Source organism: Bufo bufo, chromosome 7 (genome assembly GCF_905171765.1).
Source record: "Bufo bufo chromosome 7, aBufBuf1.1, whole genome shotgun sequence".
Classification (NCBI taxonomy): domain Eukaryota; kingdom Metazoa; phylum Chordata; class Amphibia; order Anura; family Bufonidae; genus Bufo; species Bufo bufo.
This window is the reverse complement of record NC_053395.1, coordinates 18,353,531-18,379,794: the sequence shown is the minus strand read 5'-3', so window position 1 is coordinate 18,379,794 and position 26,264 is coordinate 18,353,531. Positions and strand designations below refer to the sequence as shown.

Sequence of the window (26,264 nt, the reverse complement as noted above, 5' to 3'; positions counted from 1 at the left end):
GAGTGCCCCCCCCATTAGTTCTTCCGGTCAGAGAGCCCCCCCCCCCATTAGTTCTTCCGGTCAGAGTGCCCCCCCCCCATTAGTTCTTCCGGTCAGAGAGCCCCCCCCCCATTAGTTCTTCTGGTCAGAGAGCCCCCCCCCCATTAGTTCTTCTGGTCAGAGTGCCCCCCCCCCATTAGTTCTTCCGGTCAGAGAGCCCCCCCCCATTAGTTCTTCCGGTCAGAGAGCCCCCCCCCATTAGTTCTTCCGGTCAGAGAGCCCCCCCCCCCCATTAGTTCTTCCGGTCAGAGAGCCCCCCCCCATTAGTTCTTCCGGTCAGAGAGCCCCCCCCCATTAGTTCTTCCGGTCAGAGAGCCCCCCCCCCATTAGTTCTTCTGGTCAGAGAGCCCCCATTAGTTCTTCTGGTCAGAGTGCCCCCATTAGTTCTTCTGGTCAGAGTGCCCCCCCCCCATAGTTCTTCTTGTCAGAGAGCCCCCCCCATTAGTTCTTCAGGTTAGAGTGCCCCCCCATTAGTTCTTCTGGTTAGAGTGCCCCCCCCCCCATTAGTTCTTCTGGTCAGAGTGCCCCCATTAGTTCTTCTGGTCAGAGTGCCCCCCCCCCCCAATAGTTCTTCTGGTCAGAGTGCCCCCCCCCCCATAGTTCTTCTTGTCAGAGAGCCCCCCCCATTAGTTCTTCAGGTTAGAGTGCCCCCCCATTAGTTCTTCTGGTTAGAGTGCCCCCCCCATTAGTTCTTCTGGTCAGAGTGCCCCCCCCCCATTAGTTCTTCCGGTCAGAGTGCCCCCCCCTCATTAGTTCTTCTGGTCAGAGTGCCCCCCCCCATTAGTTCTTCCGGTCAGAGAGCCCCCCCCCCCTTAGTTCTTCTGGTCAGAGTGCCCCCCCCCCCCATTAGTTCTTCCGGTCAGAGAGCCCCCCCCCATTAGTTCTTCCGGTCAGAGCCCGCCCCCCCATTAGTTCTTCTGGTCAGAGTGCCCCCCCCCATTAGTTCTTCCGGTCAGAGAGCCCCCCCCCCCCATTAGTTCTTCCGGTCAGAGTGCCCCCCCCATTAGTTCTTCCGGTCAGAGAGCCCCCCCCCCCATTAGTTCTTCCGGTCAGAGTGCCCCCCCCCCATTAGTTCTTCCGGTCAGAGAGCCCCCCCCCCATTAGTTCTTCTGGTCAGAGAGCCCCCCCCCCATTAGTTCTTCTGGTCAGAGTGCCCCCCCCCCCATTAGTTCTTCCGGTCAGAGAGCCCCCCCCCATTAGTTCTTCCGGTCAGAGAGCCCCCCCCCATTAGTTCTTCCGGTCAGAGAGCCCCCCCCCCCCATTAGTTCTTCCGGTCAGAGAGCCCCCCCCCATTAGTTCTTCCGGTCAGAGAGCCCCCCCCCATTAGTTCTTCCGGTCAGAGAGCCCCCCCCCCATTAGTTCTTCTGGTCAGAGTGCCCCCCCCCCCCCTTAGTTCTTCCGGTCAGAGTGCCCCCCCATTAGTTCTTCTGGTCAGAGAGACCCCCCCCATTAGTTCTTCTGGTCAGAGTGCCCCCCCCCCCCATTAGTTCTTCCGGTCAGAGAGCCCCCCCCCATTAGTTCTTCCGGTCAGAGAGCCCCCCCCCCATTAGTTCTTCCGGTCAGAGAGCCCCCCCCCCCCATTAGTTCTTCCGGTCAGAGACCCCCCCCCCCTTAGTTCTTCCGGTCAGAGAGCCCCCCCCCCCCCCATTAGTTCTTCCGGTCAGAGAGCCCCCCCCCCATTAGTTCTTCCGGTCAGAGAGCCCCCCCCCCCCCCCATTAGTTCTTCTGGTCAGAGTGCCCCCCCCCCCCCCCATTAGTTCTTCTGGTCAGAGTGCCCCCCCCCCCATTAGTTCTTCCGGTCAGAGAGCCCCCCCATTAGTTCTTCTGGTCAGAGAGACCCCCCCCCATTAGTTCTTCTGGTCAGAGTGCCCCCATTATTTTTCCAATCTATGGCATTTGTTTTATCTGAACAATCATGTTAGTCCTGTTTTGAGGAAGGAAGATAAGGATAAGCGGCTGCAGTCAGCTCTGGCGCCGATTATTTACAGGAATGAAAAGAATGCAATGGAACAGATGAGAGACATGTGGAGAACAGCGGAGTGAGGGGGGAGGGCACCGATTATCGGTACATAGTACGGAGGCCGCAATCTGCTCTACCAGACCGACATCCAACTAATGGTGACATACAGAGTGCAAATACACGTTACTCTTCGGACTACAACTCCCAGTGTCCGGAGGAAGAAGAATCCTGGGAAATGTAGTCTCATTAATAGCTGCCTGTGTAACCAAGCAACGAGCTGGGCGGCCGTGGAGGATCCTGGGAGATCGTAGCTGGTTGCTAGGAGACGGGAAACGCTGGACTGTGGAGGATCGGTGATCTGGCGAGGAGAAGTACGGTCCATAGAGCGGGAGCAGCGGCGCCTGTCAGGTGAGAGCGCCGCTCCGGGGGTGACTGCAGCGTGAGACCCGCCTGATCACCTGCACGAGACCCCCAGCACCGTGTACATCCTGCACCATAGCATATGTGAGACCATACAGAGGACCAGCCTGACCTGCATCATACTCCAGAGCTGCACTCACTACTCTGCTGGTGCAGTCACTGTGTACATACATTACTTATCCTGTACTGATCCTGAGTTACATCCTGTATTATACTCCAGAGCTGCACTCACTATTCTGCTGGTGCAGTCACTGTGTACATACATTACATTACTGATCCTGTACTGATCCTGAGTTACATCCTGTATTATACTCCAGAGCTGCACTCACTATTCTGCTGGTGCAGTCACTGTGTACATACATTACATTACTTATCCTGTACTGATCCTGAGTTACATCCTGTATTATACTCCAGAGCTGCACTCACTATTCTGCTGGTGCAGTCACTGTGTACATACATTACTTATCCTGTACTGATCCCGAGTTACATCCTGTATTATACTCCAGAGCTGCACTCACTATTCTGCTGGTGCAGTCACTGTGTACATACATTACTTATCCTGTACTGATCCTGAGTTACATCCTGTATTATACTCCAGAGCTGCACTCACTATTCTGCTGGTGCAGTCACTGTGTACACACATTACTTATCCTGTACTGATCCTGAGTTACAGTCAGCAGAGTAGTGAGTGCAGCTCTGCAGCTCCTAGTGTCCGTCATATAGTCATGGGTGACTGCTGCCACCTAGTGCCCATCATACAGTCATGGGTGACAGCCGCCACCTAGTGCCCGTCATATAGTCATGGGTAACTGCCGCCACCTAGTGCCCGTCATACAGTCATGGGTAACTGCCGCCACCTAGTGTCCGTCATACAGTCATGGGTAACTACCGCCACCTAGTGTCCATCATACAGTCATGGGTGACTGCTGCCACCTAGTGTCCATCATGCAGTCATGGGTGACTGCCGCCACCTAGTGTCCATCATACAGTCATGGGTAACTGCCGCCACCTAGTGTCCATCATACAGTCATGGGTAACTGCCGCCACCTAGTGCCCGTCATATAGTCATGGGTAACTGCCACCACCTAGTGTCCATCATACAGTCATGGGTGACAGCCGCCACCTAGTGCCCGTCATACAGTCATGGGTGACAGCCGCCACCTAGTGCCCGTCATACAGTCATGGGTAACTGCCGCCACCTAGTGCCCGTCATACAGTCATGGGTGACAGCCGCCACCTAGTGCCCGTCATACAGTCATGGGTGACAGCCGCCACCTAGTGCCCGTCATACAGTCATGGGTGACAGCCGCCACCTAGTGCCCGTCATACAGTCATGGGTAACTGCTGCCACCTAGTGTCCGTCATACAGTCATGGGTAACTGCCGCCACCTAGTGTCCATCATACAGTCATGGGTAACTGCTGCCACCTAGTGTCCGTCATACAGTCATGGGTAACTGCCGCCACCTAGTGTCCGTCATACAGTCATGGGTAACTGCCGCCACCTAGTGTCCGTCATACAGTCATGGGTAACTGCTGCCACCTAGTGTCCGTCATATAGTCATGGGTAACAGCCGCCACCTAGTGCCCGTCATACAGTCATGGGTAACTGCCGCCACCTAGTGTCCGTCATACAGTCATGGGTAACTGCCGCCACCTAGTGTCCGTCATACAGTCATGGGTAACTGCCGCCACCTAGTGTCCGTCATACAGTCATGGGTAACTGCTGCCACCTAGTGTCCATCATACAGTCATGGGTAACTGCTGCCACCTAGTGTCCATCATACAGTCATGGGTAACTGCCGCCACCTAGTGTCCATCATACAGTCATGGGTAACTGCTGCCACCTAGTGTCCATCATACAGTCATGGGTAACTGCCGCCACCTAGTGTCCATTATACAGTCATGGGTGACTGCTGCCACCTAGTGCCCGTCATATAGTCATGGGTAACTGCCGCCACCTAGTGTCCGTCATATAGTCATGGGTAACTGCCGCCACCTAGTGCCCGTCATATAGTCATGGGTAACTGCTGCCACCTAGTGCCCGTCATATAGTCATGGGTAACTGCTGCCACCTAGTGTCCGTCATACAGTCATGGGTAACTGCCGCCACCTAGTGTCCATTATACAGTCATGGGTGACTGCTGCCACCTAGTGCCCGTCATATAGTCATGGGTAACTGCCGCCACCTAGTGCCCGTCATATAGTCATGGGTAACTGCTGCCACCTAGTGTCCATTATACAGTCATGGGTGACAGCCGCCACCTAGTGTCCGTCATATAGTCATGGGTAACTGCCGCCACCTAGTGCCCGTCATATAGTCATGGGTAACTGCTGCCACCTAGTGCCCGTCATATAGTCATGGGTAACTGCTGCCACCTAGTGTCCGTCATAAAGTCATGGGTGACAGCCGCCACCCAGTGTCCGTCGGGGGAAGTGGCGCCTAGTGACCAGTCTCTGCTGTCAGCTGTTGGGCCCTCTTTCTTCCTCGGGGTGGCGCTGTCGCAGTGTAAAGTTACAGTCAGACTTTAACCCTTTCTTCTCAGTTAAGAACCATTGTGATGTTAGCGGTGTATTAGGGAATCGTTGGGTATCCCCGGGTACCTGGCGCCCGTCGCTGTTAGCGCTCCAGCAGGTAAGGTAAGTTGATAGGTGGCAGTGCCACTTCCATCCTGCATCTCATGCCTCTTATCTCTGCTCAGACCCGTAGCTATGGAGACGGCACTGGAAGACGTGAGGACCCGGCCCCCCGCCCCGGTGCACATCACGGTCCTCAGAGCACATGATCTGGTAACGTCTCAGAAATAGCACCTCGCCTGACGAGTGCCTGTCGCCTGTTAACCCTTCGCCGCACTGACAGATTTGTATCTCTCACGCATTGGAAATGAAATCGTGAACTGAACTGAAAAGTGCCTCCCGGTCCCTAGAGCTGCGCTGCGACCGTGGGGGGGAGGGAGGGTGGACTTCAGTGCCACGGCTGGAGTCTCGGGGATTTCACACCCCTGTCTCATAGACGCCCATGGACTTGATAAAATGTTCTGCCCCCACATTCTGCCGTCTGGGACCACCCAGATATTGTAATGGCGGGGCAGTCCTGATGGTCCTGAGCTTCTGCGATGGCTAACCTGAGAGGCTAACCCTGAATAGTCCTAGTGATCGAGAATGACTTAGTCTAGGGCTAATGACAGTAATCCTGGTGGCTACAGGTTATTACATCTCAACTACTCTGGTGGGTTAGGGTAAAGAAGGGGTTAATGGCAATAATTGTGATTTTGGTTAACATTCTTGGTGGTCTAGGGTAGTGAAGGTGTTGATGATAATCTCCCTGGTGGTCTAGGGTAGTGAAGGTGTTGATGATAATCTCCCTGGTGGTCTAGGGTAGTGAAGGTGTTGATGATAATCTCCCTGGTGGTCTAGGGTAGTGAAGGTGTTAATGATAATCTCCCTGGTGGTCCAGGGTAGTGAAGGTGTTAATGATAATGTCCCTGGTGGTCTAGGGTAGTGAAGGTGTTAATGATAATCTCCCTGGTGGTCCAGGGTAGTGAAGGTGTTAATGATAATGTCCCTGGTGGTCTAGGGTAGTGAAGGTGTTAATGATAATCTCCCTGGTGGTCCAGGGTAGTGAAGGTGTTAATGATAATGTCCCTGGTGGTCTAGGGTAGTGAAGGTGTTAATTATAATCTCCCTGGTGGTCCAGGGTAGTGAAGGTGTTGATGATAATGTCCCTGGTGGTCTAGGGTAGTGAAGGTGTTAATGATAATCTCCCTGGTGGTCTAGGGTAGTGAAGGTGTTAATGATAATCTCCCTGGTGGTCTAGGGTAGTGAAGGTGTTAATGATAATCTCCCTGGTGGTCTAGGGTAGTGAAGGTGTTAATGATAATCTCCCTGGTGGTCCAGGGTAGTGAAGGTGTTAATGATAATCTCCCTGGTGGTCTAGGGTAGTGAAGGTGTTAATGATAATCTCCCTGGTGGTCTAGGGTAGTGAAGGTGTTGATAATAATCTCCCTGGTGGTCTAGGGTAGTGAAGGTGTTAATCATAATCTCCCTGGTGGTCTAGGGTAGTGAAGGTGTTAATGATAATCTCCCTGGTGGTCCAGGGTAGTGAAGGTGTTAATGATAATCTCCCTGGTGGTCCAGGGTAGTGAAGGTGTTAATGATAATCTCCCTGGTGGTCCAGGGTAGTGAAGCGGTTCATCCTTTCAGACCCCCTGTACGGTGGCTAACCTCCAGACCTTTCACCAGGTCCACCTTAGGCTGCAGATGGAGGGGTCTCTGTTGTCACTTGTCTCTGGTGTTATCTCTGCGGCCCCCCACCCGTCTCCTGGGCGCTCTCCGTACATGTAATACTCTGTCAGTACTATTACGGGGGGGAAGGGGGGACTTGTTACCCTCACATGTTATCCTCATGAACATTTTTTTCTCTCACAGAAAGGGGTTAAAGGGGACGCCCCCGTCACCTATGTCAGGTCTGAATTCAGCAACATCCTCCTGGGAGACTCCCCCAAGCTCGAAACGACCCCCAGTAAACCCACCGAGTACAACTTCACCACCAGCTTTGACATTGGAGGTGAAAGTCTTCACACCCTGGATGATGTGGCGCACAGACCCGTCTTATGTAAGTCCCCTACGCCCATCCTTCAGGTGCCCGACCCAGTGCGGCATGGGGGGCACACCCTGGGGGGGTAGAGGGTATAGCTATAGGGGGGCCTCCAGCCCTAGTATCTGGGCCCCTCTTACACATAACGAGACACCGGTATTACAGATGACTCATGGTAAGTGGGGGGCCCCTGGTATTGCGGGCTCTGCACAGAACACTCCACAATCTCTGTCTTTTTGCAGTGACCGTCATTGAGATCTTACCCAAGGAGAAGAAGCAGAAGGAGGAGAAAACAAGCGTCTTGGGGCAGGCGGCCGTGGATCTGCTGCCCCTGCTGCGAGGTGAGGGGGATCTATATTACATCATGTACTGGCGGCAGTGGCCGTGGATCTGCTGACCCTGCCGCGAGGTGAGGGGGATTCTATATTACATCATGTACTGGCGGCAGTGGCCGTGGATCTGCTGCCCCTGCCGCGAGGTGAGGGGGATTCTATATTGCATCACGTACTGGCGGCAGTGGCCGTGGATCTGCTGACCCTGCCGCGAGGTGAGGGGGATTCTATATTACATCATGTACTGGCGGCAGTGGCCGTGGATCTGCTGCCCCTGCTGTGAGGTGAGGGGGATTCTATATTACATCACGTACTGGCGGCAGTGGCCGTGGATCTGCTGACCCTGCTGCGAGGTGAGGGGGATTCTATATTACATCACGTACTGGCGGCAGTGGCCGTAGATCTGCTGACCCTGCCGCGAGGTGAGGGAGATTCTATATTACCTCATGTACTGGTGGCAGTGGACGTGGATCTGCTGCCCCTGCTGCGAGGTGAGGGGGATTCTATATTACATCACGTACTGGCGGCAGTGGCCGTGGATCTGCTGACCCTGCCGCGAGGTGAGGGGGATTCTATATTACATCATGTACTGGCGGTGGCCGTAGATCTGCTGACCCTGCCGCGAGGTGAGGGAGATTCTATATTACATCATGTACTGGTGGCAGTGGACGTGGATCTGCTGACCCTGCCGCGAGGTGAGGGGGATTCTATATTACATCACGTACTGGCGGCAGTGGCCGTGGATCTGCTGACCCTGCCGCGAGGTGAGGGAGATTCTATATTACATCATGTACTGGTGGCAGTGGACGTGGATCTGCTGACCCTGCCGCGAGGTGAGGGGGATTCTATATTACATCACGTACTGGCGGCAGTGGCCGTGGATCTGCTGACCCTGCCGCGAAGTGAGGGGGATTCTATATTACATCACGTACTGGCGGCAGTGGCCGTAGATCTGCTGACCCTGCCGCGAGGTGAGGGGGATTCTATATTACATCACGTACTGGCGGCAGTGGCCGTGGTTCTGCTGCCCCTGCCGCGAGGTGAGGGGGATTCTATATTAAATCACATACTGGCGGCAGTGGCCGTAGATCTGCTGACCCTGCCGCGAGGTGAGGGAGATTCTATATTACATCATGTACTGGTGGCAGTGGACATGGATCTGCTGACCCTGCCGCGAGGTGAGGGGGATTCTATATTACATCATGTACTGGTGGCAGTGGACATGGATCTGCTGACCCTGCCGCGAGGTGAGGGGGATTCTATATTACATCATGTACTGGTGGCAGTGGACGTGGATCTGCTGACCCTGCCGCGAGGTGAGGGGGATTCTATATTACATCATGTACTGGCGGCAGTGGCCGTGGATCTGCTGACCCTGCCGCGAGGTGAGGGGGATTCTATATTACATCATGTACTGGTGGCAGTGGCCGTGGATCTGCTGACCCTGCCACGAGGTGAGGGGGATTCTATATTACATCACGTACTGGCGGCAGTGGCCGTGGATCTGCTGACCCTGCCGCGAGGTGAGGGGGATTCTATATTACATCACGTACTGGCGGCGGCCATGTTTGCAGAAGTGACAGCTGGACGTGCCCTTTTGCAAGTGCCAACCCCCCCCCCCCCCTAGAGCTTAGTAAGAAGAGCTGCAGTGACCGATGCCCAGGAGCGGGGCCGCACTACGTGGCGAGATCAGGGCTCTTGGGTACTTAGCAGGTGGTTTGAGATTTGGCCGCTCTCCCTCTGACTTCTCTCATCGCTGATCCGCATTTCTTGGATGCTTTTCATTCTGCCAGCTGCAGCGCCCGCAGAGCTGAGCATTTGCCATGCTGACATTATATGCCCCCTCCCCGTTTGTTTCCGCAGGGTAACCCCTAGCTGGTGCAGTCTGCAGACGCCTTGTAACCAGAAAGACATCGATCCGAGTCTCATATTGTTACACGGAGGGCGACTTACCTTCCAGCAGCTCGGTCGCTCTCCTGCGGGCACTACAGATACCAGGTTGCCCTCTGCTAGCCCCTTCCCCTCCCGCAGACTCCCGTAGTGAAGATGCCATATTCCTCTGCCCAGCAGCTTGCACATTCATGGTTGTCACCTGGATAGACCCACTACCAGGCCATAACATTAAAACACCCGCCATAGTGTGCTGTGCGCGTCCTGACACCTTCCCGTCATCGCCAGCTTACACGTTGTCAGAAATGTGCTCTACGCTAGCTTCTCTGTGGGATCGGACCAGAGGGGCTAGCTTTCACTCCGGGTGTCCTTCTTAGGACCACTTTTACTAGGTACCGACCTCTACATGCCGGGATCACCCCCAGACCGGCCATTTTGGAGACCCTCGCTCAGATCCTCAGCCTCGCTCATTTTTTCTGCTTCCATCTCAACAACTTGAAGGACTGGCCGTTCACTTGGCACCCCCGACTCTGCCACCAGACTATCAGTGGTATTAATGTTATGGCTGATGGAGGACCCCAATAGTCCTCCTGCTCTCTAGCGGTCTTCTCTAATCTTCTCCATCTTCTTGTATCTTCAGGTGAATGTAATTTCAGGGTCACTGTCCCCCTGCACCCGGTCCACGGGTCTCCTCTGGAAGCTGCCAACCCAGAGGCCAAGGTAATAAATAAAAAAAAACACCTTTCTATTTCGATTAACACACATTTCCAAGATCTCTGCTTGCTGTCAGCAAATTGCAACATTCTACTTTTACTCCCTTAGTTCTGTTACTTCTCACAGCTGAAGGTTTGTTACCTTATATCCCAGCCAGAAAATCCACCTCTGGACAGGCTGCTCTGACCTACAGAGATACATTGTAACAAACGTATCCAGAGGACCAGGATGGAGACTGGAATGTGTCCATTCACTGACAGCAAGCAACGATCTGGAAATAGTTGTTTCATTGAAGACAGTATTAGATACGTAGACGCTCACGGCCCTTGTCCACTTCACATTTCAGCCCGGCCTGGAGGTGGCCGTGTCCGTCCCGATGCCCTTACTCGCTCAGTCACAGATAAGTCAGGGGAACCTGCTGCGAGTGACCATGGAAGCCGCCTACTGCGCCCCTGACTCCTGGACGCCCACCGGGCCGCAGTATAATTACGTGACCAGCCTTCAGATACCGTCAGTGGGAGAGGTATGATATGACGTCTCTGTGTCGGTCAGCACACCTAGACTTACGCTCCAGAGCTGCAATCACAGTTCTGCTGGCTACACTGGATTCGGGGAGTAGTGTTTTCCTGCAGGAGGGCACAGTACAGAGTGTATGTACAGACCGTATAGAACATACCGCAGCCGCGTCAGCCCGATGTTTAGCCTCCCTCACCCGGTCACCTGGTAGATATGGGTTTCACCCAGAGACCAGGGAGGGGGCGCAGAAAATAACAAAATCGCCCCATTATCTATTGAATAATAGCGGCCTGTGCACTTACCGTCCTCAGGATCCAGTGTAGTGGTCCCGGAGCGGAACTAAAGCCAGGAGGAGGGTCTGGTCTGGGGTCTGATAATGTAGAGCTGCTGAATATATGTAGGGGGGGGCTGATATTAATATAGGGGTCTGGTCTGGTGTCTGATATTATTATAGGGTTCTGATCTGGATTTAATAATAGAAAATGGGTCTGGTCTGGGGTCTAATAATAATATAGGGGTCTGGTCTGGGGTCTAATAATACTATAGGGGTCTGATATTCATATAATGGATCTGAATATAGGGGTCTTATCTGGGGTCTGATAATGTAGAGCTGCTGAATATATGTGGGGGGGCTGATATTAATATAGGGGTCTGATCTGGGGTCTGATATTAATATAGGGGTCTGATATTAATATAGGGGTCTGATCTGGGGTCTGATATTAATATAGGGTTTTGGTCTGGATTTAATAATAGAAAATGGGTCTGGTCTGGGGTCTAATAATAATATAGGGGTCTGGTCTGGTGTCTGATATTAATATAAGGGGGTCTGAATCATTTTAAAGGGTTTGAGCTAGGGTGTGGTGTTAATGTATGGGTCTGATCTGGGCTTTATATTAATATAGAGGGTCGGGTCTGGAGTCTAATAATAATGTAGGGGGTCCGAATATATTTTGGGAGTCAATTCTCGTCTGGGGTCTAACATTAATTTAGGGGTCTGGTCTGGGGTCTGATATTAATATAGGGGTCTGGTCTGGGGTCTGATATTAATATAGGGGTCTGGTCTGGTGTCTGATATTAATATAGTGGATCTGAATATAGGGGTCTTATCTGGGGTCTGATAATGTAGAGCTGCTGAATATATGTGGGGGGGGGCTGATATTAATATAGGGTTCTGGTCTGGATTTAATAATAGAAAATGGGTCTGGTCTGGGTCTAATAATAATATAGGGGTCTGGTCTGGGGTCTAATAATAATATAGGGGTCTGGTCTGGGTCTAATAATAATATAGGGGTCTGGTCTGGTGTCTGATATTAATATAGGGGTCTGGTCTGGTGTCTGATATTAATATAGGGGTCTGGTCTGGGGTCTGATATTAATATAGGGGTCTGGTCTGGGGTCTAATAATAATATAGGGGTCTGGTCTGGGGTCTGATATTAATATAGGGGTCTGGTCTGGGGTCTGATATTAATATAGGGGTCTGGTCTGGTGTCTGATATTAATATAGGGGTCTGGTCTGGGTCTAATAATAATAAAGGGGTCTGGTCTGGTGTCTGATATTAATATAAGGGGGTCTGAATCATTTTAAAGGGTTTGAGCTAGGGTGTGGTATTAATGTACGGGTCTGATCTGGGCTTTATATTAATATAGAGGGTCGGGTCTGGAGTCTAATAATAATATAGGGGGTACGAATATATTTATGGAGTCAATTCTGGTCTGGGGTCTGACATTAGTTTAGGGGTCTGGTCTTGGGTCTGATATCAATGTAAGGGATCTGAATATAGGGGTTTTTCTCTAGGGGTGTGATAATGTAGGGCTGCTGAATATATTTAGGGGTCTGATCTGGGGTCTGTTATTAATATAGGAGGTGTCAATATATTTAGCTATGTCTTTTTATCTAAGCCACACCCCTCAGTAAGGCCACTCCCCTTGTTACCACTACCCACTGCTCCTCCCGGGTTCTTCTCTTCACATTATCGCATCCTCTCCTCTGTTTCGGTGCAGAGAGATTCCACTCTGATCTTTTCCAATGGCGTCCTGAAAGGCGGCGGGGAGAGCGAGCCAGTCTCGCGGCAGAAGAGGTGGCCCATGAGCAGCATCTCAGCGCCAGGAGCTCAGCATATCCCAGAATCCTTCATTCTCTCAGGGCCCTACGAAGATGAAGACGGAGAACTGAACCGCAAAGAGGTGAACCAGGGGGAGGGGTTTTCCCATAACAACCAATCAGGTCTCTAGTTTTGTATCGCAGCCAGCGTTGTAGATCTGAAAGCTGGAATCCGATTGGTTGCACCGTTCGCTCTATAATCTGGTCACTGCCACGTTTTGCTGCAGGACAAGGACTTCCGCGTCGAAGCCGAGACCCATAAAAAGCGAGTGACGTGGGACACAGAGAGACGCTGCTACCTCGACCAGTCCGCAGTGATCAGGTGACCGTCAGGGGTTCCATACATACATATCATGTAGGAGGGGGGCTCCGTTATGGGGCCCCCCTTGTGTTTAGTTAGTCCTTTGTTCAGCCTATCATAGCATGGCTTCCAAGCATTTACCATGTCACTGTAATAAACCTGCTTGCTGTCAATATGTTGTGCCCCATTCATATTTCATCAACTTTATTGAATCCCCCAGTTTGCAGAAGCGGATTGCAGAGTGCCGGTACTGGCCGGTGGAGATAATGAGGGCCCCTTTTTCCCCTGCCGGCAAATCCAAAGCAGGAAAAGCAGAAAAAGTAAGTGCCCCGAGTAACAATGACCTAAACACTCAGCGGGGTCTTATCCTAAAGCGTACCTACAATGGAATTCTGTCACCACTAGAGGGAGCTCACCGCATGGGGATTTATACAGCTCCCATTGTACTCTATAGTAAATTTGTCTTCAGTAATCTCCCTCTAGTGGTCACTGCAGTGGGTACATTTATTGCTCTGGCCTCCATGTGGCGCCACCTAGCACCGATCACAAGCACTGTAGCTCGGGGACAAGTTTCCCATTCATGCAGGGTGGACACTAGACGTGGTACATTAGTCAAATAAGCTGATTATAGGCCGTGGGCACGGTTCGTTAATATCGTATTCCAAATGGAGGATGCAGTCTATCCACAAGAGCTTACAATCTAAGACAGTCCATGTCTATGAGCGTGTAGATCTGAAGCTTGTGTTTCTGCTCCACCAGCAGGGTGACGAGGACGCAGCGGTCTCTTTCCATGGGGTGGCCTATGTGAACATGGTTCCCCTGCTGTATCCGGGAGTCAAACGCCTGCGCGGCGCCTACAGAATTCTGGCCTATCAGGATGCAGAGGTGCTAGAGAAGGTACGGGGGAGGAGCGCGAGAAAAACGGCCTCTTATTACCTCCGATTATAAAGATTTTTACCCAAGATACCCCCGCATGCCAGGCACAGCTTGTTTGTTTCCTGTTCTGTATCTTATGGAGGCTGTAAACCTCTCCTGATCTTATACTCACAGCTGAGGGTTTGTTACCATTGTATCCAGTCTTGACAAATCCTCTGTGAGCTAAGCACATCAGCAGCACCAATCTCTCTTTTAGTTTGTTACAATGTGTCAGTGCAGGACACATGTATCTAGACTTGTTGTAATTTGCTCATTTTGGGCTAAAAATAATTTTTTCAATTGGTCTTTATTAAAAATATTTATAAGGTCAGAGGTCGGAGAGAGCTGAGCTGCCTGACAGAGTGAAAATGCAGAGCATGCTACTAGAGAATCTCAAGACTGTACAGAGAAAAGGGCTCAACATTGAAAAAAAAAAGATTTTTAGCTCAAAATGAGTACAATGCAATAATAATAATAATAATAAAAAGTTGCCCCCAAAGGTGTACATAGCCTTTAAGCTGAGGCCCCCCACCCCTGCTAACATCTCTGGACACGTCCGAGGGCCCTCTATATACAGTATTACTTTCTCTGATCGCCTCTGCCTCTTCTTCTCATAGACGAAATGTCATCACAGCGTCCTGCGTGACTTTGCCCGTCAGAACAGCCTTATGAGTAAACTCCAGCCAGGCCTCAGCTCTCCTCACGTGAAGCCGGCGCCCAGCCGCCTTGCCAGAGACGAGAAGGGCGCCAAGGAGAAAGACAGCAGCAGACGGGTGAGCGCCACACACGAGAGCGTAACGTGTGACCGGTCACCAGACATCCGTGGGCGGCCGATTCACAATATCAAGTCTGAACGTTAAGCAGGGGCGTTGCCCAAAGCAACCAATCAGATTGCTGCTTTCACTTCACAGTGAATGCTGTTCCCCCGATTGGTCGCTATTGGCCGTTTTTTTCCAGATGACAGTAAATGAAGCTTTTACCATTGAAAAATGGTTAGTTTGTTTTTGGATTCCTCAACGGGTTCAAGATCTCTGCTTGCTGTTAGTGGATGAAAGCAGTCTTCTTTCCACTCTGTCCTGATCTTGTCCAACTGACACGGGTGAGGTGAGGATTGTAGACGTGAATGTCTCCGGTCACTGACAGCTAGCAGAGATCTTGAAACTGGAACAGAATTATTGTATTATACAACCCTGCTGGTAGATGATCGCAGAGAAGCAGGTAAGTCCTTTATAATCACCCGCAAAGCATCCTGGGAGCTCGGGATGAGAAGTGCTGCTGCCCAGAGGAGTCTTACGACCTTGAGGCGCCAGACATGACGGCCATTGTCCCACCACAGCGCTAAGAGCGGACGCCTTGCGTGCCGCAGGTTAGAGGGAACCGTAATTGTGTATAGTAGACTGTCACATTGTGGATCGTGTCACAGGCGGGGTATGAAGTATGGATTTACACTCCGAGGGTCGGGGGCTTAAAGACGCTTTCTTTCTTTCAGCAGATGTCCGCTGTGTTGAGACCGTCAGAGGTGGCAGACATTGACCCAGCAGGGACAAATCAGACGGCATCGGCCAACATCGAGGGGCAGGTACATGTGAGGGGGGCACATACTTATCGTGTAAGGCCTCAGGCACATGGCCGTTGTTTGGGTCTGTACCCGAGCCGGATTTCTTGCGGATCTGATGCGGACCCATCCGCATGTCCTTTCTGCAGCCCCGCAAAAAAAAAAAAAAAATGTCCTATCCTTGTCCATATTACGAACAAGGATAGGACTGCTGTATTGAGGGCAAGACGTTCCATTCCGCAAAATGCGGACCGCACGCAGCCGACAGCCGTGTTTTGCGGATCCGCAATTTGCGGACTGCAAAACGGACACAGTCATGTGCGTGAGGCCTAAGGCCGCAGCATGGATCTAGGGTCACACACCTAACCGAAAAACTAGTCATCAACCCTCATTGCCTTCCAGTAGCTCTTGACTTGTGCTGCCCTCTGGTGGTCATGTGAGATAATGCACTTTGCTGCAACCCCTTGATAAGGCTTCATGCGCACGAACGTTGTTTGTTTCCGTGTCTGTTCCGTTGTTTTTTTTTGCGGATAGGATGTGGACCCTTTCATTTCAATCAGTATGTCCGTTCCGTAGCCCCGCAAAAAAATTAGAGCATGTCCTATTCTTGTCCGTTTTAGGCATTGTCACAATGGATCCGCAAAAAAAAAAAACGGATGGCATACGGATGTCATCAGTTTATTTTTTTTGCGGATCGGCAATTTGTGGATCGCAAAACACATACGGTCGTGTGCATGTAGCCTAAGGCCTCATGCACACGATCGTTGTTTTGGTCCGCATCCGAGCCGCAGTTTTTGCGGCTTGGATTCGGACCCATTCACTTCAATGGGGCCGCAAAAGATGCGGACAGCACTCCGCGTGCTGTCCGCATCCGTTGTTCCGTTCCGTAGCCCCGCAAAAAAAAGTTAACCTGTCCTATTCTTGTCCGTTTTGCGGATAAGAATAGTCAGTTATATCAATGGCTGTCCGTGCTGTTCCGCAGCACCCGGACGCCATCGGGGGTTTTGCGGATATGCAATTTGCAGACCGCAAAACACACAACGCTCGTGTGCATGAGGCCTATATAGGATTTTGTTTTAGGCTACATGCACACGACCTGTGTGACTGCGTGAAAGCCAAGGTAAGTCAGGAGAAGCAGCCATTCTATGGTCCCCCCCGGAACAGGTTTGATCAGAATCGCTACCGTTATCAGCGGCACATGTCACATGACTGGTCACATGACTCATCTCTCCACAGCAATATGTGGATTCCGGGACATACCTGGTGCTGGAGCTGACTCTGGAGAAACCATTAGTCCCTAAGCGCATGGCTGAGGAGATGGCTTTGAGGTGAGTGACGTTACCTCCACAGTCTGGTGTCCACCACCAGAACACGCAGGGAATGCTGGGAGAGTCAAGCGCTAGATCTAGCAGAAGTGTGAGTGCAGCTCTGGAGTATAATGCAGAACAGTCCTGCAGAGAACACAGGGGTTAGTCAGGGGGTGGGGCTTAGGCATGGGGCGGGGCTTAACAATAATTTAGTTCTACTGCAGACAGGGAAGAGGGGGGCGCCTGCTGCAGCCAGGACAGGACAGTGAGGAGGAGGGGGGACATGGCTGAGCCCTGGGGAAATGAGGAAGAGCTGAAAGAATTTTTTTTAATTCTTTAAGTCTCAATCTTCATATACATCAGCGGTCCTCAGCCTGTGGCTGTCCAGCTGTTGTGAAACCGTGACTCCCAGCATGCACTGACAGCCATGATGGGGGTTGTAGTTTTGCAGCATCTGTAGCGCCACAGGTTGCTCGGATCTCTTTGACCCAGTTTTCGATGATTGGCCGGTCTTTAGACTTCTGGAACCTCGGTGGTAGATGTGGGACTTCTCCTCTGTCACTTACTGAAACCACCTTGATCGTTGCAGGGTGAAGGAGCTGGTCCCCGCCAGGCCTCAGCTCGGTCGGCGCACGGCCGGGGCACAGAAGGTGAGCGCTCGCCGTACGTGCCTGTTCACACATAGGGCAGTATTCATCTTGACCCGTGTGTCTCCTCCTCAGGCGGTCGCAGATTACCACGGCCAGGTCAGCAGCATAACCAGCGCCATCTTGGACGACTACTGCCAGCTGTTTGGGCAGCAAGAGGCCAGTGCCATAGACGTGGATCCACAGGTCCTGGAGGAGCAAAAGTGTCAGCTCAACTACGAGCTAAACTGCTCCGGAAAATACTTTGCCTTCAAGGAACAGCTCAAGGTGGTTTAACCCTTTCATTCTGTTGTAAGATTTTTCTCAGTCGTCCTGTATTAATATCGTATCTGGCCTTCCTGACGTGGTACCAGACGTTGGTAGCAGATGGTGGGTGACCACTACTGATGGCATAGAATTGTCATCAAATGGCTTCCTTCAGACTCTGGCATTCTCCACTGCTCCTTGTCAGTCTTCACTGCACTCTTTGAATTGTATTCATGAGCCTGAAGGAAACCTAAAAAATAAAATAAATGTACATTTCAATGGTAAAATAACTACATGTGTGTGCAGCACTCGGTGGTGAAGATTGTGAGGGAGAAGTACCTGAAGACCACCGCCTTCGAGGACCACGATCAGCTGCAGGCGTTCCTGAGCGAGCTCTACGTCTACCTCGTGGATCAGATGCACAGCGCTCTCAACAAGGTACAGAACGGGGGAGAGGCCTGGAGAAATGCTGACTGAGTAGACTTATGTGTCTCCATGGCAACAGACTCCAAATACTCCCTGTGTAGTCTGATCCTGCAGTCATAGCAGCACATTTATTAGGAGTGGCTTATGTTCCCCCTCTGCGCTGCGTTAGGTTTGTCTAATTTATGACGAGGTGTGGGCATCTGTTGGCGGTCCTGGCACCTGGCTGGCGTAGGTTTTAGTTTCCAGGCATAAATGTTAGTAAATTTGCCGGTGCCCGACACGCTCGGCTGGTGAACACGGCGGAAAACTGGCTCAGCCGGTTAGAAAAGTGAACTTGCGACTGTTTTACGCCTAAGTCCCTTAGTAAATGTGCCCCACGCTCTCCCTAAACGTGTACACATCTAAGCCATCTGATGTGTGTGGGGGTCCTGTCTCCCCCCTGGCAGCAGATTTCAGGAGCAAGAAGGATCGGGAAGGACGCCTCAGCCACGTGTGAAGCCCGTGCTGTGGGGCAGGCGCATGGGGATCGCAGACCTATTCACTTGAATGGGTCCGTGATCCTTCCGTTCCGCAAAAAGATAGAGCAAGGTCTATCTTTTTGCGGTGCGGAAGCACGGAACGGAACACCAGAAAGCACTCCGTAGTGCTTCCGTTCCGCACCATTCCGTATCTCCGAATTTGTGGGCCCATTGAAATGAATGGGTCCGCATCCGTGATGCGGAATGGCCACGGAACGGTGCCCATGTATTGCGGATCCGCAAATGCTCACACAAACGTTTTTTGCGTTCCGTATACGGAACCATTAATTTCAATGGTTCCGCACCAAAAAAAATCGGAATGTATGCATTCCGTTTCCCTATTTCCGTTCGGTTAAAAGATAGAACATGTCCTATTATTGCCCGCAAATCACGTTCCGTGGCTCCATTCAAGTCAATCAGTCCGCAAAAAAAACGGAACACATACGGAATGTACTCCGTATCCGTTCCGTTTTTGCAAAAGCATCCATTGAAAATTTTATGCCCAACCCAATTTTTTCTATGTAATTACTGTATACTGTATATGCCATACGGAAAAATGGAACCGGAAACACTACTGGAAAAAAAAACGGATCCGGGAAAAACGGCCTGCAAAACACTGAAAAAGACATACCGTCGTGTGAACAAGCCCTTACGGCTCATGCACACCAACGTATTTTCTTTCTGTGTCCGTTCCGTTTTTTTTGCGGACCGTATGCGGAACTTTTCACTTCAATGGGTTCGCAAAAAAAACGGAAGTTACTCCGTGTGCATTCCGTTTCCGTATGTCCGTATTTCTGTTCCGCAAACAAATAGAACATGTAAGGATAGTACAGTTCTATGAAGGGCCAGCTGTTCCGTTACATAAAATACGGAATGCACACGGATGTCGCCCCCTCTTAGGCTACATCCACACATCCATATGCCATCCGTTTTTTTTTTTTTTTTGCGGATCCATTGTAACAATGTCTAAAACAGACATTAAGGACATGTTCTTTTTTGTTTGCGGGGCTACGGAACGGACATACTGGTGCGGACAGCATGCGGTGTGCTGTCTGCGTTTTTTGTAAACCCATTGAAATGAATGGGTCCGCATCCTATCCGCAAAAAAAAACGGAATGGACACGGAAACAAACAACGTTCGTGTGCATGTAGCCTCACTATTGTGGGGCCGCGGAACGGAAGTGCAGATGCGGACAGATAAAAGTTTGCTATCCGTATCCGGCCCCATTGAAATGAATGATTATTCATCCAATCCGAAAAATTGCGGACATAAAAATACAGTTGTGCGAATGGGCTCTTAAGGACACACACTCTCAGCCGAGCCCGATGTACAAGTGTATGGGGGAGTGGGAGGAATAGCTGTCCGCTGAGCGTAGGTATGGCCAACACTATCTAATGTTTACGGGCAGCCTAACACGTGATCGCAGGACCAGACTTCAAAGAGTTTGTAGTCTGTAACCATGGGAACTCATAGGAGGTGTAGACACAAAGGGGGTCATTTATTAAACTGGTGTCATGTAGAACTGGCTTAGTTGTCCATAGCAACCAATCAGATTCCACCTTTCATTTTCCAAAGGGGCTGTCCAAAATGAAAGGAGAAATCTGATTGGTTGCTATGGGCAACTGAGCCAGTTTGACATACCCTTTAATCGACATGTTTGCTGTACTGATCGTCTTCACTGCAGACCCTGTTTGATGACAGAGAAGAGGCGCCTCCGGCCCCCATGACGGACACCGAGCAGCTTCTACGATTCGCCAAGGAGGCCGAAATAACTGAAGATTATAACCTGGCAGAGATGTATTATCAGGAGGTGAGGAAACATCACGTCATCCAGTCCTGCTCACACAGCTGCGCGGCTCGTGACAGTGTATCAGGGCTCTCTGTCTTGTAAGGGATGTGACTGTGCTGCCACCGAGAACCGGGCCCTAATTAAACTAATGGGACGCATTGTTAATGGCCGCACGGTATCGGAGGGGCCGTTAAAAGTGTGGTCTCACTAATAAAACTAGGGCCCGGTGGGCGCAGTTCCAAACGCCACACAACTGCGCCGCGTGGTCGCACCTAAACAGGCCCTGCCGCTGTGTCAGTTGGACATGATCAGGACGGATTCTAAACAAGAAAGTTTCTGTTCACTGACAACAAGCAGAAAAACGCAGAGCAAAAATACGGGTGTGTGCATGAGGCCTCACGGTATCAGCGAGCGCAAATCTCACCCAAAAGATCCGCGCCGTGTCAGCTTACAGGATGCTGCGGATTTCACCCTTTGCAGGGACGTTAATTGCAGCGGGAAAAAATGAATTGCGCAATGTAAATTGGCGAGTGGATGACAGTTCATTAAAATCTCATCTATTTCACTGCTGTAAACATGGCGGAAAACGTATCCGTCCCGTGCGGAGGCCTTCTTGTAAGGAGTCTTTGAAGACCGCGGCCGCACCGAAATCTTTCTTTTGATGAATCCAAGATAACGAGAGATGAGATGAAAGGAGGAGAAAAGAACGGAGAGCGCGCTAATGGCTGCAGGTGGAGGCCGAGGCCGCGAACGACATTTTCTAAATCCGTCTTCTAAAGGGGGCGTGACAAGGGTTGTTTTGGGCGTGGCTTCCCATAGAACAACCTTCCCCAACATGCGCAGTGTGAACAGGTCACTTTTCCAATATAGGGATTGCAAAAAATACCCCCCAAAATGTCTATTTATTTTGAATGATCACAAATTGCGCGCTTCTCCCAATCTTACGTAATGCGGAGGATAATTTTTTTAATTTAATCATCCCCTCCTGTACATCCTATGGGGGAGATTTATCAAAACTGGTGTAAAAGAAAACTGGCTCAGTTGCCCATAGCAACCAATCACATTCCTCCTTTCATTTTTCAGAGCTCTTTTGGACAATGAAAGGTGGAATCTGATTGGTTGCTATGGGCAACTGAGCCAGTTCTACTTTACACCAGTTTGATAAATCTCCCCCTATAGGTTCAGTGCTGTCGCTTGCAGTACCTCTCATCACCACTGTGTGGCAGTCATTTCCTAAATACCACGGAGCTAAATTAATTGAAATACCACGGTCTTCTTATTACAATTTGTTGGGGGGGAAACTCCCTCCAATGTCAAAGCCGGAAGATTAATAATCAGTAAGCGCTCCTGTATCCTTCCATGTGCTTTCTGAAGTAGATAGGACTTCCCCTCGAAGTAGTCTAAGTGCCGTCATTCCCTCTTACATCTGCTCCATAGGTGCAGAATGAGCCCCTTAACTGACGTGGCCCTGTCTGTGTCCTTCCTTTCCAGCGGCTGGCCCGTGACCGTCAGCGCGTCGACCACTGGTTGGATTACGGCTGTTTTAAGCTACTGGTCGGTGACTACATCAAAGCGCAGGAGTGCTTCTACGAGGCCTTGGCCCTAAACCGGGAAGATTTACACAGGTGAACCCCTCAGTGCAGCCCGGGGGCTGGAGGAGTGCAGATTTGGCCCTCAGGAGCCTTGGAAAGTTGGGTGACATCTCCCATTGGAATGATAAAGCTGATTTAGGTAGTCACCCAACTTTCCCAGGTGCAGACAGAACTAAGACTAGATGGTTTTGATAAATGAGGCCCATGGGACTGTGCAGCTCTAATAATGATGGGGGTATGGTGATGTGGGGCCCTGGGTGGGTCTGTTTGTGGGCCCCTCATTAGCCTCTACGGTGTAGTAATGGCGTTCTGTGTGCAGCCTGCTCCTGTGCGGTATAGTAGCGCTTACCATGGACAGTCACGAGGACGCCGAGGTGTTCTTTGAGGACGCTACATGTGTGGCCCCCGGCAGCGCCCTGGCCTGGACTATACTGGGTAAGTATGAGCCCCCGCAGCACCGCCGGCTCCCATCATGCTTAGCGTCTGACCGCCCTCCTCTCCGTCCTCCAGGCCTGTTCTACGAGATCCAGGGAAATGACATCAGGATGGAGATGGCTTTCTCCGAGGCAGGAAAACTCCACCAGGCGGCGCTAACCGCGGACAGAGGGGCGGAGCAGTCTGACTGTGCGGAACCGGGCGGTGGAAAGGCCAGTGACAATGGTGAGAGAGGGGGTGGCAGGAGGTGTGCTGGATCACACGAGAGCCCCCCCCTGAAATACTCTGTGCTGCTGTGTGACTCAGCTCCTTCCACTCTCTGCCCCTGTCATACACAGCTCTGCATCATCACGTGTGGCCGTGTCAGTGCCCTCCACAAGATCCTGAAATACTCTGTGCTGCTGTGTGACTCAGCTCCTTCCACTCTCTGCCTCTGTCACATACAGCTCTGCATCATCACATGTGTCCGTGCCCTCCACAAGATCCTGAAATACTCTGTGCTGCTGTGTGACTCAGCTCCTTCCACTCTCTGCCCCTGTCACATACAGCTCTGCATCATCACATGTGTCAGTGCCCTCCACAAGATCAGCTCCTGAAATACTCTGTGCTGCTGTGGGATTCAGCTCCTTCGATTCTCTGCTCCTATCATATACAGCTCTGTATTATCAGACGTGGTCGTGTCAGTGCCCTCCACAAGATCCTGAAATACTCTGTGCTGCTGTGGGTTTTAGCCCTTTTCACTCTCTGCCCCGTCACATACAGCTTTGCGTTATCACATGTGTCAGTGCCCTTCACGAGATCCTGAAATACTCTGTGCTGCTGTGGGTTTTAGCCCCTTTCACTCTCTGCTCCGTCACATACAGCTTTGCGTTATCCCATGTGTCAGTGCCCTCCACAAGATTCTGAAATACTCTGTGCTGCTGTGGGGTTTAGCCCCTTTCACTCTCTGCTCCGTCACATACAGCTTTGCGTTATCCCATGTGTCAGTGCCCTCCACAAGATTCTGAAATACTCTGTGCTGCTGTGTGACTCAGCTCCTTCCACTCTCTGCCCCTGTCACATACAGCTCTACGTTATCACATGTGGCCATGTCAGTGCCCTCCACAAGATCCTGAAATACTCTGTGCTGCTAAAGTCTAGTGAATCCCTATTAATGCATTATTTTTGCCCTTATGGTGTAAAGCTTCTAGAGGAGGGACTGACAGGACTGCGCCGCCATCTCTTCGAGGACGGCCCAGCTCGGGAGGACTTTCTATGAGCAGCCGACCCCCAGAGGAGAAGACCCCAGGACTCGCCCCCAAGTCTGCTTCATCGGCGGTCCCTAAAAGCAAAGCTGGAACTGACGGAGGTGATGACGACGCCCCGGCCTGCGGTACTGGGGGGTCCTGGACATCACTCTGACCCCCAACATTTCTCATTCACAGGTGTAGAGGCCGGCGCCAACCACAACCCCTCACCGGCTGCCAGCAGCATCTACATGGAGGCCGCTAGATTCCTGGCACAGGTCAACGCCACGCAGGTCTGTATGATAAGCAGGAACCAATACTAACGGCCCTGATACTTCTCACAGCTGAGGGTTTGTTACAATTCTATCCCTCAGTGCACGATTCTCTCTCCTGTCCTGAAAGTGAAGGTAAAATGTACCAGTTTGTTTTGCTCACAGGCTAGGATACCATTGTAACAAACCAGCAGCTGTGAGATGTGTTAGACATGGACAGCCTTTGGGTGTTCCTGTTCACTGACAGCAAGCTGAGGTCTTGAAAATAGTGAGGCTCGGGGACATAACGTGCACCTGTCCTAAATTTGCAGCACGTTTTACTTTTTTGTGTGCTTCAGCTTGTCCAGAGGGCGCTGGCGCATGAACTCTTGTGCCCGGATGGGGGGCCCAGCTGCCGGTACCACCTCATGTGTGCCCAGGTGCACCTGCTGAGGAAGGAGTTTGAGGCGGCCAATGAGAACCTGCGGGAGGCTTCACAGGTGGACCACCAGGTGAGTGCCCGTCCCTTCATGATACGGGAAGGGGGGGGGCGGGCAGACATGGCCTAGAAATCATGTTTCCCCCATTACAGAACCCCGACGTGTGGGCGCTCACGGGGCACGTGCGCTACATGAGTGGCAGGAAGGGGGAGGCGCGCCAGTGTTACGAGCATGCCCTCAGTTTGGTGGCTGATGCCTCAGAGTTGCACTCTTTCTATCTCCGCCTGGGATCCATCTACCTCCAAGAGGGCGAGGTAAGTACACACCACTTACTGTACAAAACCAGAACAGACTTGACAACACAAGTAACGGGCATTCACATGACCTAAGTGCGGATAGCGGCCGTGTGTCCACGCCCCATCACGGTGCACACGGAGCTCTGGGGTATAATACAGGGTGTAACACAGGATCAGTACAGGATAAGTAATGTATGTACACAGTGACTGCACCAGCAGAATAGTGAGTGCAGCTCTGGAGTATATAATACAGGGTGTAACACAGGATCAGTACAGGATAAGTAATGTATGTACACAGTGACTGCACCAGCAGAATAGTGAGTGCAGCTCTGGAGTATAATACAGGATGTAACTGAGGATCAGTACAGGATAAGTAATGTATGTACACAGTGACTGCACCAGCAGAATAGTGAGTGCAGCTCTGGAGTATAATACAGGATGTAACTGAGGATCAGTACAGGATAAGTAATGTATGTACACAGTGACTGCACCAGCAGAATAGTGAGTGCAGCTCTGGAGTATAATACAGGATGTAACTCAGGGTCAGTACAGGATAAGTAATGTATGTACACAGTGACTGCACCAGCAGAATAGTGAGTGCAGCTCTGGAGTATAATACAGGATGTAACTCAGGATCAGTACAGGATAAGTAATGTAATGTATGTACACAGTGACTGCACCAGCAGAATAGTGAGTGCAGCTCTGGAGTATAAGGCTACATTCACACGTCAGTATTTTTCTACATCCCGATTTTCGGTCCGTTTTTTGCGGATCCGTTGTTCCTGAAAATGTTTCCGTATGTCATCCGTTTTTTGCGGATCCGCAAAAAACGGAAACATGTGAAAACTCAAATCCGACAGTATATTCTTAGGGTCCATTCACACGTCCGTTTTTTCTTTCCTGATCTGTTCCGTTTTTTCAGGAACAGATCTGGACCAGATCTGGACCCATTCATTTTCAATGGGTCCTGGAAAAAATCGGACAGCACAATGTGTGCTGTCCGTTTCCGTTGTTCCGTTCCGCATGTCCGAAAAAATATAAAACATGTCCTATTCTTTTCCGCAAAAATCGGATCCTGGACCAATACAAAGTCAATGGATCCGCAAAAAACGGAAGACATTCGTATGTCATTACGTATGTCATCCGTTTTATGCGGATTCCGTTCCTGGAAATTAGGCTTCCTCCCCAGTATTAAATGTGACCAGTGCGGCCCCCCTCCCTCTATATTCATTGGTGGCCAGTGCGGCAGTGCGGATTCCCAGTAAGTTTTCTACAGACCAGATTTTTCACTTCGTGAACAACTCAGATCTGACAGTATATTCTAACACAGAGGCGTTCCCATGGTGATGGGGACGCTTCTAGTTAGAATATACTGAGAACGGTGTACATGACTGCCCCCTGCTGCCTGGCAGCACCCGATCTCTTACAGGGGGCTGTGATCTGCACAATTAACCCCTCAGGTGCTGCGCCTGAGGGGTTAATTGTGCATATCATAGCCCCATATAAGAGATCAGGGGCCTCACCTCTCCCCCCCCCCCCCCCATCATTGGTGGCCAGTGCGGATTCCCAGTATTAGTAAATGTGCCCAGTGCGGCCTCACCTCTCCCCCCCCCCCCATCATTGGTGGCCAGTGCGGATTCCCAGTATTAATAAATGTGCCCAGTGCGGCCTCCCCCCCCCCCCCCCTCATCATTGGTGGCAGCGGAGAGTTCCGATCGGAGTCCCAGTTTAATCGCTGGGGCTCCGATCGG

General features: G+C 51.3%; 1 protein-coding gene across 3 annotated transcripts in view; it reads left to right on the top strand.

Moving 5' to 3' along the window:
- Positions 1-2,182: 2,182 nt before the first annotated feature.
- CFAP70 (cilia and flagella associated protein 70) overlaps positions 2,183-26,264 on the top strand; it is a 31,938-nt gene continuing 7,856 nt past the window's right edge. Inside the window, exons 1-24 of one of the 3 annotated variants that reach the window (XM_040440161.1) lie at positions 2,183-2,407; positions 5,120-5,207; positions 6,846-7,032; positions 7,257-7,355; positions 9,877-9,956; positions 10,297-10,473; positions 12,469-12,651; positions 12,796-12,890; positions 13,090-13,189; positions 13,629-13,766; positions 14,402-14,557; positions 15,274-15,363; positions 16,576-16,667; positions 17,236-17,296; positions 17,369-17,560; positions 17,846-17,977; positions 20,169-20,294; positions 21,765-21,898; positions 22,185-22,300; positions 22,376-22,525; positions 23,484-23,648; positions 23,725-23,819; positions 24,137-24,289; positions 24,370-24,531. In XM_040440161.1, coding sequence (XP_040296095.1) covers positions 5,130-5,207; positions 6,846-7,032; positions 7,257-7,355; positions 9,877-9,956; positions 10,297-10,473; positions 12,469-12,651; positions 12,796-12,890; positions 13,090-13,189; positions 13,629-13,766; positions 14,402-14,557; positions 15,274-15,363; positions 16,576-16,667; positions 17,236-17,296; positions 17,369-17,560; positions 17,846-17,977; positions 20,169-20,294; positions 21,765-21,898; positions 22,185-22,300; positions 22,376-22,525; positions 23,484-23,648; positions 23,725-23,819; positions 24,137-24,289; positions 24,370-24,531 — 2,961 coding nt within the window. In that variant the 5' untranslated portion in view covers positions 2,183-2,407; positions 5,120-5,129. Of the gene's footprint in view, positions 2,408-5,119; positions 5,208-6,845; positions 7,033-7,256; positions 7,356-7,817; positions 7,838-9,876; positions 9,957-10,296; positions 10,474-12,468; positions 12,652-12,795; positions 12,891-13,089; positions 13,190-13,628; positions 13,767-14,401; positions 14,558-15,273; positions 15,364-16,575; positions 16,668-17,235; positions 17,297-17,368; positions 17,561-17,845; positions 17,978-20,168; positions 20,295-21,764; positions 21,899-22,184; positions 22,301-22,375; positions 22,526-23,483; positions 23,649-23,724; positions 23,820-24,136; positions 24,290-24,369; positions 24,532-26,264 lie in introns of those variants that run through there. The other 2 variants (XM_040440162.1, XM_040440163.1) reach the window with 2 other exon arrangements.